Here is a 14873-nt window from a genome sequence, read left to right as displayed (position 1 = left end):
CTATTGCTGAGAATTGTGCATGGTCTAGTCTCTCTTTTCTGCTGTCTTCCTCTCAGGAGAAGATGCAGGATATTTACTGGCTCCTCCGGGTTTGTACCCGCACCATAGAGCATGGAGACCGCACAGGCTCCCTCTTTGCCTTTATGCCAGAATTCTACCTAAGTGTCGCCATGAACAGCTACAGCGCCCTTAAAAATTACTTCAGCCCTGTCAATAGCATGGAGGATCTGCCAGGTAAGTGAAGCCCAGGTTTAGAGTAGGGGAAGGGAGATCCTTCACTAGAGGATGAGAGAACTATTTTCTCATAGTCATTTGTCTGTTATTCTGTTTAGAACTCAGTGAAATAGAATACAATTCCACCCTGTAGAGGCCCCCATCCAACAAAGGAGGCATAGCCTCTGTCTTCTGGTAATGCCTGCTCCAACAGGACGCTGCCCTGCCCTTGTAAGCTCTCAATCTTAGGGAGGAGATGGAGTATGCACAGGAAAAAAGCTCTCAGACTCTCTTAGTGGCATACAAACAATTGCAAATGAGCAGAATGCAAACTGGGCCTTTCCCTAGGGATGGCCTCTTGCAACCAAACTAACATCTGCAGCAGCAGGGCTAATTCCAAACAATATTCCTGCAGATTTCCAGTTTCCTGAGAGTAGCCAGAGAGGCTGAAGCCCTGGGGATAATAGAAATTTGGAAGTGGGGACAAGACCCTTCCCAGGAGAGGAGTGTGTTAGCTTCTGGAGCCTCCTGTCTGAGAGTCACCAACACTGGTTTTATTTCCCCAGTCATGAGCACTAGGGTTGTCAGCTAACAGTTTGAGAGACATCAGGTCATTTGCTTCTGCAGCCTTCCAGAAAGGAAAGTCAGGACCAGTGTCACTGCTCACCATGTTACCTCTTCTGTGCTGGGATTTGGTTATGGGTCAGCAGTCTCCTAGAGTTGAGGAAGGTCGAGGACAGAGAAGGAAGGAGCAGTATGAAATGCATCGGAAAGCAGCTGGGCCCTGTTCCTTGAGGGTACCCTGGCAGTTTGATTTCTAGCTGGCTTAGTGGGGATGGGAATGTTTCTCCTTACAAAACAAGTCAGCAAGATGTAGCCCACCAAAGGCTGGCTTTGGGCCTTATTTGGGAGACAGAAGTAAGGACAAATGCAGATTGGAATGATAGAACACATTGGACAACATCCAGGGGGATGGGACAGCATGAAAGAGGGGGATAGCTGATATATGACTTTAGCAGTGATTAAAGTTGTGCTTGTTTGGGGGGCAGGGTGGAGAGCTGTTGGTTTGGGTGATAACAGTCTGTGGACACTGGTTTCTCAGCTGAGATCTTGGCATGTGTAGGTATATACTCACCTTCAGAGGGTGTCAGCTTTTACACAGGTGGGCATTTTAGGCTTGCTTCTTAAAGGTCATTGGGCCTCCTAAAAAGGGAAGAGCAGTTATTCCTGGCAGACCACAGCCTAGGACATCATTGTCGAGGCTGGTTGGATAGGGAGATCTGGTGGCCTTTGCCCAGAATCCCTGAGAAAGAGAGAAGGCACCTGTAGCCTGGCAGAATTGAAACTTCAAAGGAAGACAGATAGCCTGCATAAAATTTCTGATTCTATAGAAGTCCTTAAGGGGAGGGGGAAGCTACATGTTGCCCGTTACTTATCCATCTCAAATCAAAGGGGTCACAGCATCATGAAAGAGCAGGATGCTCCAGCTGCTTGTGACAGAGCCTGAGATGATCCTGGGATTACCCCCAATAGTCCGCTTGTCTGCTTCTCCTGGCATCCAGAGCTGCCTTGGCACAGTCCTCTCTTACATGACTCTCCCAGACTGGGCCTTTTTAGGTTTGATTTCTGGGTGGTTTTCCCCCCATCACTCTCATCCCCTCTGATCTGCCCTTTCAAGGCTCCCACCAATGGGTGAAACTAGTGTTCTCACCTGGGCTCCATGGAGTGATTGTCATACTCTGCCCCATCTTAATCTCCGCTGGGGCTTCTAACCATTTCTGGGTTGGGGAGATGGGCTAGTGTGACTGGATATGAGAGAAGGTTTAGAGAGGTTGGTGATAATTAATTATCTTTGAACCTGATTTATTGAACTTGAGCCAGGCTGTGTTGTCTGTAGGCATATGTAAAGTACATGCAAATATTTTGTATAATGATCTTTCTTGCCTCTTGTGTGAACTACACCTGCCTGTGGCCTTGGGTCTCCTTGGAAATGGCTGACAGCCCTGACCTAGCCCCTTAGGTCCCTTGCAGCCCTGATCAGTGTGGTGCTGGCTTCTTTGAACAGCCAGAACTGGGTGCATGCACGTAGTCAGAGAATACTGGCTTGGCTTAGCCTGCTGCTGTAGGCCTTTATCTCATACGGGGGAAATCCCTGAAGTTCTTGAGGTTAGGCCTTGGCCTCGAAGGAGATCTTAGGGAGTAGGTGTTCTTGAACACCAAAGGAAGAGAGCACTCAGAAAAACAGCCTTGCCCCCTAGCCAATGTCTGCCCATCTGTTCTCTTCCCCCCTTTGTCCTGAAATGTGTCATAATCTATTGGGAACGCATCTCCTTTTTCATATGTGTCAGAGTTTGACCAGCACAAAGGCCCAAACACCATTTCTCAACTTTGAAGAGAAAACACATCTGGTTCTTATCTGTCCCATCAAAGAGAAGAGATCACTTATATAATAGAAAGAACTTCAGGCTAAGTGGGAGTAAGGAGACCTGGATTTTAGTGACTAAGCCTCAGTTTCCTCCCTTGTAAAATGAGAGCGTTGGATTAGATGATCTCTGAGGTCTTTCAGAGATCAGACAGTGGCATTCATAATACACATGCAGATATATTTTCTTTTTTCTTCTTAATTTAATATTTTTAATGAGGAAAAAAAGTATTTTCCCTCCTTCCTACCTGCCCCCAACAGAAAAAGAAATTTTTTTGGTAACAAATATGCATTGTTAAGCAAAACGCATTCCTGCATTGGCCTTGTCCAAAAAACGTAAGTCTCATCCTCTACCCCTGAGGCTGCTGTCATTCACTGGTGCTCTTGAATTGGGGTTGGTTGTCACACTGAGCAGAGTTCTCAAGCTTTTTGAAGCTGTTTGTTTTAACAATGTTATTATTGTATAGCTTGTTTTCCTGATGCTGCTCGCTTCATTCTGCATCGGTTCATATAAGTCTCCCCAGGTCTTTCGTATCTATTTTCTAATCATTGTCTGGGCCAGAAGAGAAGTATTCTTCCCTTTGGTAGAAGAATCACAGGATTTAGAACTGAAAAAGGCCTCAGTGATCATCTGGTCTGACTCCATCATTTTACAGATGCAGAAACAGGCCTAGAGAGGTTGGGACTTGACCAAGGTCATACAGGCAGGCTACTTACTTGATTATCCCTGTATTCAAACCCTAACATTCTGACTCCAAATCCAATACTCTTTCCCCATTGCACCTTTCACTTGACAGAGATAAGAATGCACCTAAGCCTGATGTGGGAATGTTGGTAAACTCGGGGGCAGAAGTGCCTAGGAAAGTCAATATGATGTGCTCTTAGATGTAGGCAGGGCTTCATCATGATAGGCTTCATCTTGGCCTGTGGTCCCTTCCCCATTCATTTGTCTTAACCTAGTGGTGAGGTTGAGGGGGGAGGGAAATGTGTAGCTATTTTTAAAAAAAATTCCTAAGTGGTACCAGATCCTTTGAACAATAACCAACTCTAAAGTGATCCTTTTTTTTCGATGCAGCTGGTTAGGTCTATCATTGGATTTTCTCTCTCTAGCTGACCCTGGAGTAGAAGAGATGATGTCCAAATCCAGTGGCAAATGCATAAATTTCCCTGATGTTCTGTGCAGAGCTTTGCCTGTCTCTGACTCAAGGACCTCTTTTGTAACAAATGACCTTTAGCAAAAGAAGGGCCTATCACACTGGCATTAAATGTGAAAAGCCCTGACAGGCATGTAGGACCCCTACTCTCTGGTCTGTCTAAGGTACTCCATCTGGACTCTTAGCTTAAATAGTGATGACTTTTTATGAGAATCCTATTGGATATCTCTGTGTACATCTGTATCAGGTATCTTTTGCTTGGTTATAACTGTCTGGGGTTTTCCTTTTCTCTGTGTTAAAATCCCTAGGGTTCCCTTAACCCTTTGTATATTGGGCACATACAAGGAGGAGAAGATGAGGGGTGTGTTAACTTAGCCAGGCCATGGCTAGGGGTTCTGGAGATGTGGTCCAAAGAGGCAAGAAATCTTCCCATAGAGCAAGAAGAGTCAGAGAAGTTAGCAGGAGATGATCAGTTCTCTCTGCAGAGGCATTTGAAGATTCTAGCCATGGAAGGGGAAGACTTTGTTTCCCCTTCATACTAGGTAGAAGTCTCTTTGGAGCCAACCTGCATTGATTCTGAGCTAGACTCTCACCACAAGCGCAGAATCTCCAGGGTCCTGGGGCTGAATCCTGAGACTCTTTGCCTCCACAGGTTACGAGGAGACACTGACCCGCCTTGCTGCGATTCTAGCCAAACACTTTGCAGACACAAGAATTGTGGGCACAGGTGAGGTGGTTTTCTCACTTCTTGCAGGACTGCACTGGGAGTGGGCCAAGCGAGGATGTTTGCCCCAGGGACCCTGAACTTAGCAAGAGCCAGGAAAACTTGCAACTCTTGAAGGCTTGATTTCCTAGTTATTTTAGTCTTTCAATTCCATTTGACAAGCATTTATTAAGTGCCTACTATATACAAGGTGCTATGTGTGGTGCTAAGAATATGAAGACGAAAAAACAAAACAAAACAGTTCCTTTCCTTAAGGAGCTATCATGATGGGGTATAACATGCTATGAATAACTTAATTTCAGGTGAGAGAGGGGATGAATGACTGGAGGGTAGGGAGGAGGAGGAGGAGGAGACGGCAGCCTAGGCAAAGGGGTGTGGTCCATTGGTGAGGGATAACTTCCCCAGAAAGTGGTAGCCCAGCTAAGCCTTGTAGGAGGATAATGATTCTGAGCAGAGATTTTGAAGAAGCACATTCCCGGCAGAGGGGAAATCTAATGCAAATGTGTGGAGGTGGATGATGGTATTTCAGGTTTGAGGAATGACTAGTTTTAGTCAGAACCTAGACTAGATAAAGGGGAGTAATGTGAAATAAGGCTGAAGAAGTAATGGGAGGCAGATTGAGCAGGGTGGGCTTTACATGTCAGATTGAGGGGTTTGTATTTTATGTTAAAAGCAATAGGAACCTCTGAAGGGTTTTGAACAGGGGAGTGACGTAGTCAGATCTCCCTCTTGCCTTGTCCCAGGAGGTATAACCAAGCTTTGTCAACCAAGCTCTGTCAAGTGTCACGTGAGTGAAGCAGGCTCAAGGTGTGGTTGTTGTTTGTACTGTTTGACTGTGGCCTCTCAGACAGAGGGAGCCAAACACGTAGGAAGGAATGCCCTCCTAATCCATCCCATCCTGTAGGATGGCCTGCCTGCTGGACCCTGGATTTAGTTGGCCTTGACTGTTCATTTTCCCAGAAAAGGACCCACAGTTTGGGGCCCCCCAGCTTAACCCTTCACCCACAAAAGGCCCCAAACTCTTGGATGAATGGGGTTTGGCCTGGTAAACCAAAGGAGTAGCCTTTTTCTCCTAGTCTAGTGACATTGAGAAAAAATCCCTGGCCTTTTTGCCTTCAATGAGGCCTTGAGCCACTTGTCCGATGATGACCCTTTCCAGTCCCCGTTTCCCTTTCTGGGTCCTCAGACATTTCTGTCACCACTCAGACATCCGAGATTCACTGATGCAAGCGCTGGCCAGCTACGTCTGTTATCCCCACTCTTTGCGTGCTGTGGAGAGGATACCTGAGGAACAGTGAGTTCTGGAGACCCCACCCCCCAATTGTTTGGGACCCTGTGCTAGTGGTGGGAGTAAAGCTTGTGGGTGGGAAAGTAGGGAGATGGTGGGGGCAAGTAGGGACAAAGGGGGAAAAAGTGAAGCTTACTGTTGCTGGAGGGATATGAGGGGAGAGGGTTGGAATGAGCGCGGTGGCTCAAGATCATGTGAAGTAGTCCTGCTTTGCCTCTGTGTAGCAACAAGGCGAGGAAATTGAGCTTTGTACCTTTAGTTGCTAGTGCAGTAGATAGAGCACCAGCCTTGGAGTCAGGAAGACCTGAGTTAAAATCTGGCCTTGGACACTAGTTGTGTGTCCCTGGGCAAGTCACTTTACCCTGTTTGACTCAGTTTCTTCATCTGTAAAATGAGCTGGAGAAGGAAATTGCAAACCACTCCAGTATCTTTGCCAAGAAAACCCCAAATGGGATCACGGAGTCGGACATGACCAAAATGAAAACACCACCAGTCTTCCCAGTTCCACTTGTGACTTGACATTCTTGCATCTTCCCTTCCCTGTGCTGGGACAAGAGCGAGCTGCTTCTTGTGGGCTCCTCCTGCTCACCTGTGTTCTCAGCCCAATTTAGATGCTAAGGTCCTGACAAACCAGGATAGTCTCCTTCATTACCCCCCATATCCCTTTTGTCTTTATTTTTAAAGTTGCGTCAGGACCCTTTGTTTCTTATTCCACAGTTATTTTTATGATATATTCCTTTCTACCCACTCCATTGAACCCTCTCGTGTAGCATGGGTGCTGGGAAGACATCACCTCAGCCTGCGTTCTCGAAGGATGTGGCACTGTTCTCAGACCTCCACATTCTTCCAGAAACCCAGGGAGCTATCTCGAAGTTACTGACATGTTGCCTCTCCCTTTGGCAGACGGATCACCATGATGAAGAACCTCCTTGCTCCTTATGAGCAGCGTCCCTGGGCACAGACGAATTGGATCCTTGTGCGGCTGTGGCGGGTAATAACTTTGGCGCCCCGTCTTGCAATTTCCCTGGTGCAGAGCTCTTTGCTGGGTGCAGAGGATGGGGGAGATGCTACTCCTGCCTGTGGCTCACTGTTTGGATTTGCCACTGAGTGTAGGGCTTAGACTTGGAAATGTAGGTCATGCTGCCCTCAGGAAAAGTCTGGCTTTTCAAATGTGTTCACAATCCATGTTTTCTAAATTGAGTCAATCTGACATTTGAAAATGTCTCTCTGAGCTGGGCAGAGTAAGTGAAGCAAATGGTGGGGGGGAGTGCAGGGAGAAGGGAAGGGAATAAGGTATTTGAGTGCAGAGAGAAGGGAGCTGGGTCAGGGGCTTTCAGAGAGGGAGGTAAGATGTGGGCTCTGCTGAGGCAGTAGAGGAGTCATATTGGTAAAAGGCCTGGACCAGAGGTCTAGAGATATTGCCACAATTTTGGAGCTGAGGGACGTGAGTTGGCTCAAGGATTTAGAAGTCCAGTGAGGTAGGAACCAATGAGGATAAGAGGTAGGGAGAAAGCAGTGTTGGAGGGAAGGCAAGGTCTGGGTCCTGGGTGAGAAGAAAAGAAGACCCAGCCTGACCTACCCACCCGGCATTTCTCTTTCAGGGCTGTGGATTTGGATATCGCTACACTCGGCTGCCTCATCTGCTGAAAACAAAGCCCGAGGATGCCAACCTCCCCAGCCTGCAGAGTGAGTACTAGCTCTTCAGGACTGAGGGCAGGGAAGCCTCCCTTTTCGGCCCAAGGACTAACAGCTGGAGCTACTGAGGACTGGGACGAGAGGGTGTGAAAGGAGGGAAGGCGAGGGCAAAGTTCTTGGGCAGGGGCAGGAGGTGGCCCAAGTCCCAGGTTTAGCCAGAGCTTCTTGGCCTGGGCCTGAAGTTCTTCTGCCAAATGTTTGGCATCATTTTAACTTTCTGTGTGGGGGCTGCTGGGCTCTGGCAAGACAGTCTGACCACCTATCCCAAGGGAAAACTCGGTGCACATGCTCCAGGAATTACCGGGCTTCAGGGGCTGGTGAGAGCTTTCCTGTTTCCTCTCTTTGGGGTCTGTGTTTTGAGTGCTTTACCCTAGGTCACATGGTGTGTTAGCAGGCAGGGGCAGGACTATAACCCAGCTCTTGACCAGAAGGTCTCTGCTTGCTCTGCTACACCACACTGGGCACGTCTCTGATCTGCAAACCTCTTCTGAAGGCCACTGTCCCCTGCAGCCTTCCTGTCGCTCCCTTTAACATCTCAGCTCTGTCCCCCTCCTATCCCTCTCCACCTCCCTCTGCTTCTATTTTAAGTTCTTCATCTCTCTCCTCAGTTTCTTTTGGTTTGCCTTTCAACCTCTGCCTTCTCAGCTAGCCCTCTCCCATGCCCTTAGTCAGTGGTTGTCCCAGCCAAGGCCTGTAGTGTTCTTTATTTCTGACCTTGACTTTTCCTGCCTTTGACTTATTGACTTCTCCTCCCTCCCTTTACCTTTCATCATCCCTTCTATCCTTTTCTCCAAAGCACATTTCAGTGCTTTGGCTCTAACTGAAGGTACTCTTAGTGTATCTAGGTTTTTTCCCCTTGCCCTCCTTCCCTGATTGCCCTGGTGGGCTCTCTCCTCTATTCTGCCCTTCTGTTGCCCTGTTGATCTGAGATGTTCATCAAGCTTAAGACCATCATGAAGAGCAAGTTAGATAGTTCAACTATAGAGTTATCTAGGATTGTCTCATTCCTTTGTGACATTTATTAACTTGACAAACCTGCAGCGTGTACAGAGCACTGTTCTAGGTGCTGAGGGAGACCAGGTTTAGAGAAGACACTGTCCCTGTCTTTATGGAGACCCCAGTCTAATAGGAGATGACACACACACAGATAGTTATATGCAGTATCACTGACAAGTGCATGAAAGGTGGATAAACCAAATGCTCTGAGGCCTGGGTGGGGGTAGGAAGGAAGGTTATGACTTGTCTAGGAGGATCCTGTGGCCTGGTTTCTCTACTCCTCCCAGGACATCTGGGACCTGTCTTACCCTCCTCAGAGCTCAGAGACTGAAATCACCCCGAGAAAACATGAAATCATAAAACCCTAGACTTAAGAGGAAATTCTCAAGCCATGGAGTGTAATCCCTAGCCAAAGCAGGATCTGCTTGTACATATCTTTTGTAGGCAGTCATCCGCCCTTCATCAGAAGAGCTCCTTTGATGGGGAGCTCACCACCTCTCAGGGCAACCCAGTCTATTTTGGGGCAGCTCTCCTGGTTAAGAAGTTTTTCATTCTGTTGAGCTGAAATCTGCCTCCTGGCAACTCCATGTATTGGTCCTCGTTCTCCCTGTTGGTGCCCAGAACTAGGGCATCTTCCAGTTCTGGTCTGAGCACAGTAGCTGGGCCTGACTGCAGGACCATCACCTAGTGCTTGACACCACGGGTTTGCTTGGCTTCACTTTATTAACGTAGTGTATGACTGAAATGCCTCCTTTGGTGGCCACATCCCATTGCTGACTTAGGGAGCTCATGGTCTAGTAGATGTCACCAAGTAGATGGGTGGTAGGAAGAGATGGTGGGCTGGTCAAGTGGTGAGGGTGAGGGATGGCAGGCAGACAGCCAGGGTACTCCCTTGGGAGCCCGGAGGCATCAGGAGACATCAAAGAAGGCCTCGCCCCCTGTCCATGGACAAGAAGGGCAGATGATGGAGACAACTTCTGAACTGGTGAGACCACCAATCATTTGAGGAACTTTGGCTCCTAGAAGCCTAGGTTTGTCTTGTCTTGTTTTGTTTTTCACACAAGCTGTTTCTAGTCAAACCTTCCCCATTCTGTACTTGGGCAGTTTATATTTTGAACCCAAGTGCAGAATTATCTCTTTTAAATTTAATCTGAATTTCAACCCACCATTTCGGCCTATTGAGACTTTCTTGAATGTCATTCTGGCCTCTGATCTATTAACTCTCTCCTTAAGATTTGTGTCATCTTTAAACTTGACAATAATGCCATCTATGTCTTTACCAAAGTCACTGAGAAAAATGTTGAGTAAGGCAGGGCCAAGCACTGAGTACCATGACCTACATGAAAAGAAAGCCTTCAGTTAACATTAAGATACAAATTTATTCCTCTCTCCAGTCTTCTTCCCCTGAAAAACAAAACAAAACAAAACTAAAAAAAAAAAACGAAACAAAACCACAAGAGATACCTTTTTAATGCACCCCTAAGCTAATCAAAACCAGTTGTGGATTATCTATAGTTTGGGATTATACTGTGACTCTTTAAATCATGCATATAATTTAAATTGCTTATTTTTAGTATACATTAAAGGCATAAGCCATACAAAGTTGTTTTTATTCTCTTCATGGCAGTATTCTGGCTAGCTAGGTTAGTGTTGTTTTTCTCATTTTTCAGTCATGGATGCTGAGGGAGAGGGAAGTTAAATGACTTATCCCAGGTCATCTAGCATGCCAACAGTAGGGATATGTTGTGCCTCTCCATCCCTGAGTCCTTCTGCCTGAGCCTTGATGCCTCCAGCCTGTCCCCAGGGTGGAATGTGAGCTGTGTGCTGGGCTGGGAGCCTGCTGCAGCAGGAACCATTGATTTTCAGTGGGAGGGGCTGGGGAGAGAGGCTCTCTGGTTCTCCCATTGTTGCCACTCAGAACAGAGGGTACCAAGAGCTCCGATTACAGACGTCACTGTCAGGGAGGTGTGACCAGCAGACCCCAGGGTCCATCTTTGTCCTCAGCCAGACAGTGGCAAGGCTCTTCCCACCGCTCTGGCTGCAGGCTGGGTGTCTCTGGGGTAGCCAGAGCTCGAAATCATGGACATCAGGGAGCATTGAGGAGAGAATGGAGGGCCAGGTTGGCTTGGAATCAGAGTGAGCATGGGCTGCAGCTCAGGCTATACCTGGTGGGAATTGCTTTAAGGACAGACAGATCCGCTTTGTGGAATCACAGGTTCTCTCAGAAGTGTAGTGTGAGAATATAGGAAAACTCATCCCCTAACTCTACTGCCATAACAGGCCCACTCCCAGCCTACTTTTTCTAGTACTACTACTAAAGGACAGGAGAGAAAAAAAAAAAGCAGCTCTGCCATTATAGTGGTCAGAAAGGTTGGGGCTCACTTGGTTGCAGTGGGGCCATACTAAGAGAACCCTGTTATGTCCCTGGAGAACAAGGGTAGCCCTTTTCTAGTGATGAGGTTTGTAGGATTAGACTGCATTAGCCCTTTTATAGCACTAAGACTAGCCCTGGTAGGGCCCTGAAGCTGGAGGACTGGGATAGCTCTAGTATAGCACTGAGCCTGGAAAATTGGGACTCTGGGATTGAAATAACCCCATTGTAATGATAGGGTTGGGTGGACTGGGAAGCCCAGTTACGATTCTGGGACTGGGGACCTGGGGTAGCTTGTTACAGTCCTGGTGTTGGAGGACTAAAATATATCATTTAGAACTCTGCGGTTGGGGGCTTGGCACAGCCTTGATGGGGCATATAGAGTTAGCACTGGGACAGGCCTTTTAAAATGGCAGGGCTGAGGAAGTAGAGTGTCTGTGGGAGTGCTGAAGAAGGCAGGGCTTCCCTGAGTATGATGAATGAGGTGTGACAGAGCAGGACTGAAGGAGAGTTTTTCAAGGTCAGGAGCAGAGCAGAGAAGTTGTGCTGAGGAGATAGTTTCTTGTCAAGCCTGGAGCCAAATGCATGCCTGAAACAAAATGTGGGAGGAACTGTGAGAGCCTGGATGACAGGAGGGAAAGGAGAGGCCAGGGGAGGGGGAAGGGAGGGGAGAGGAGGGGAGAGGAGGGAAGAGGAGAGAAGGGGAGATGGGGAGAGGAAAGAAGGGGAGGGGAGGGGAGGAGAGAAGGAGAAGAGAGGGAAGAGGGAGAGGGGAGAAAGGAAATAAGGGAGGGGAGGGGAGAGAAGGAGTGGAGAGGGGAGAGAAGATGGGGAGAAGAGAAGAGGAGGGGAGAGGAGAAGGGGAGGGGAGGGAAGAAGAAAGGGGGACGGGATCAGAGAGAAGCAGAAGAACTGGTGGCAACTCCCAGAGAAGAGTGGCTAGATAAGGCTCTCTGCCCAGCCGGGAACCATTGGCCTTTGGTGGTAAAACTGTTCCACCAGAGCCAGGAGAAGGAACCATAAACACCCAGGAGAAAAGGGACTATGCCTTTGCTTGATGCTCAGCCTCGGGGCTGGCCCTGATGGGCTCCTGCTCTGCTGTGGCAGGACTACCAAGTACTTAGAGTGAATGGGCAGAAGCAGGTCTTCCCTTGGCTCCAGGGGAATCCTGCTCTGCCTAGGACAGCCAGAGGCATCGCAGTATAGTGGGCAGTGTCCTAGACGTGGAGTTAGGAAGATCTGGGTTCAAATCTTGCCCCAGACACTCACTGACTGTGTGACCCTGGGCAAGTCACTTAACCTCTGGGCCTCACTTTCCTCATCTGTAAAATGAGAGGATTGGACTCAATGATCACTGAAGTCCTTTCTGGTTCTCAGTCTCTGACCTTATTTGACACTGTTGGCTACCCTCTTCTGGATGCTGTGACCTCTTGTAGTGCTAAATCTATAATCCAGTGCTGTCCAGTTTAGTTGGCCAGATATGGTAGTAGAAGAGGCAGACTGGGAAAAAAAAATGAAAAGAGCCGGATTAGGGCCAAACCTCAGGCTTGAACTTTGGCATAAATTAAGAAATGCAGACCACTTGTATCCAGTCTCCTGGGAGCCGGCCTTGCAGAGAAGTGTCCCAAATGCTGGAAGTGGGGCACAACAGCCCCTGGCTTCTCTTTGGAGGCCAAATGATTGTGTTAGGCTAATGGCAGCATTGCCAAAGCCTCTTTTTGGAAGGATTGGGTGTGTGCCTGGGGTGTGGGGAAGGATTCCTCTGTGCCCCCTCTGATCCACATGCCTTCTTTCTGCTTGCAGAGCCCTGCCCCTCTACCTTACTGCAGGGCCACATGGCTGACCTGCTACGGAGTGACCGTGACATGGCCCCTAGCTTCCTCAACAGTGTCCTTAACCAGCTCAACTGGGCCTTCTCTGAGTTCATTGGCATGATCCAGGAGGTGAGCTAACATAGAAACAGGAGTGGCAAGAGCATAGGACTTGGGGTCAGAGGGCCTGAGTTTGAGTCCTGGCTGTCCATATGCTATGTGACCTTGGACAAAGCACTTCCACGTTCCCTGGGTCTCAGTTTCTCCAGATCGTAAAATGAGGAGGTTGAACTAGGTATTTAAAGTCTTTCTAGCTTTAGGTCCTGGGATCCTGTTAAAATCCCCACCCCTAACTGAAGTTAATCCCACAACCTGGGGGAGGCAGGCCAGCTGCAGGAGCAGGCTGAAAAGGACTCCAATGGAGTCCTTGGGAATGTTTTTGGGGAAGGGGAAGAAGACAAAAAGAGGACTTAGATTTGGGGGATGTCTAAATGCCCCCGAGCCAGAGGAGCTGGCACTGCTGATCCTGCCCTTGGCGGGGGTGGGGTGGGGGAATTCAGATTCAGCAAGCAGCCGAGCGCCTGGAAAGGAACTTTGTGGACAGTCGTCAGCTGAAGGTGTGCGCCACCTGCTTTGACCTGTCAGTGAGCCTGCTCCGGGTGCTGGAGATGACTGTCACCCTGGCCCCTGAGATATTCCTGGACTGGAATCGGCCCTCCTCTGAGCTGCTGCTCCGACGGCTGGCACAGGTAGGGAGGGGTGGGGCGGGGCGCCAGTTGTCTCTGTTCTTGTTGGGACAGGGTATGCCCTGGGCATTCTCACTCAGAACCTTGAGGCTTCTGTTCTCAGCTTGTCTGTCTATCTCCTTGGGACCCTCAGAACAACAGCCTAGTGAGGGTTGGCACAGACTATTGGGAGCTCCCATTTGTTTTCACCAAGGCCTGGTTGAGGCTATTGCAGCTCTTGGCTCTGTGCTTGGGGGCAGTGCAAAGGGAACTGAGTGTAATAACAACACGAGATCACATTTCTAAACAAGGTTTACAAAGCATTTTCCTTACAATGACTCTGTAAGGTAGGTAGTGCAAGCACTGGAGCTTCCAGAGATTAAGTGACAGTCCCAAGGCTAATCAGTCAGTAACAGTCTACATTCAAACCCAATTCTTTATATTCCAAATCCAGTTGTCTTTCCACTGCCGCCCGTTGCCGTCCCTCCTCTTGGTGGACCTGGACATCTCCAAGCCTGTAGAAGAGACACAATGCAGACATGGCGCCCAGCAGCTCACTGGCCTCTCCGTGTCAGGCCCAGGGGAATAGTTTAGCTGGGGAGCAGTATATTATTAGATCTAGCCTGGGCTGTTTGCCAAAGCAGCTTCCTGGGATAGTCCTCCTTGGAGCCAATCTAGAGGAATTTTGTCCTTTAGTCCTGGGAAGCTTGCTCATTTCTGAGCCTGGGCCAAGGCTGCAAGTTCTCTAGCTCTCTTGGTCTCTGAGCCTTCTTGCTTTCCTTGGCTCAGAGATCTGTCGCCTCATTCCTTAATGCTCCCCTGGCTTTAGCACCCACCCACATAAGATTACTCAGTATTCAACTGGAAATAACCAAAAGACCTTAGAAATCAATCAGTCAACAAGTATTTATTAAGTACCTACTGTATGCCAGGAACACATACACACAGAGTAGCTATAAAGGGAATAAATACAAATAAATACCAAGGAGTTAATTACAAGGTCCTTAGAGCTGTCTAATCCAGTCACCTCATTTCACAGATATGGTGGCCCCATATCTAGTAAGCAGCAGAGGCAGGGCTCCGAGCTAGGCCCCTTGCCTAGCTCAGGGCTCTTTCTATTACGCACTACCACCACATCTACTTCAGATTAAAAGTAGGTTTTTAGGTGTTTTTGTTCTGAGGAAAAAGGGTCAGAGGATCATAGATTCAGAGTGGGAAGAGACCTCAAAGGCCATCTGATCTAGCCCGCTCATTTTATAAATGAGGAAGCCTGGGCCAAGAGAATGTTGGATGACTTTCCCAAAATCCTAGAGGTAATAAGCTTTAGAGGCAGGATATGAACCAGGGTTCTCTGACTCCAGAGCCAGTGCTTTCCCTCCTGTGCATGCTTCCTTGATTGGCTGTATATTTTAGCTTCTGATTCTACCCCCTAGTACGGCTTTTGGAGGTGGTGAAGTAATGTAGAGCAAACATG

At 48.3% G+C, this 14873-nt stretch overlaps 1 protein-coding gene across 2 annotated transcripts in view; it reads left to right on the top strand.

Annotated features, from left to right (window-relative positions):
* Nucleotides 1–14873, top strand: part of RNF123 (ring finger protein 123) — a 112465-nt gene that overhangs the window by 68158 nt on the left and 29434 nt on the right. For both annotated transcript variants that reach the window (XM_027837146.1, XM_027837145.1), the window contains exons 27-33: nucleotides 57–234; nucleotides 4442–4516; nucleotides 5720–5807; nucleotides 6705–6792; nucleotides 7403–7487; nucleotides 12667–12806; nucleotides 13235–13423. In XM_027837146.1, the coding sequence (XP_027692947.1) occupies nucleotides 57–234; nucleotides 4442–4516; nucleotides 5720–5807; nucleotides 6705–6792; nucleotides 7403–7487; nucleotides 12667–12806; nucleotides 13235–13423 (843 nt within the window). The remainder of the gene's footprint in view (nucleotides 1–56; nucleotides 235–4441; nucleotides 4517–5719; nucleotides 5808–6704; nucleotides 6793–7402; nucleotides 7488–12666; nucleotides 12807–13234; nucleotides 13424–14873) is intronic.

This window comes from Vombatus ursinus, unplaced genomic scaffold (assembly GCF_900497805.2).
Source record: "Vombatus ursinus unplaced genomic scaffold, bare-nosed wombat genome assembly UNPS02014820.1, whole genome shotgun sequence".
In the NCBI taxonomy this organism is placed as follows: Eukaryota; Metazoa; Chordata; class Mammalia; order Diprotodontia; family Vombatidae; genus Vombatus; species Vombatus ursinus.
This window is presented reverse-complemented; position numbering and strand designations above follow the sequence as displayed.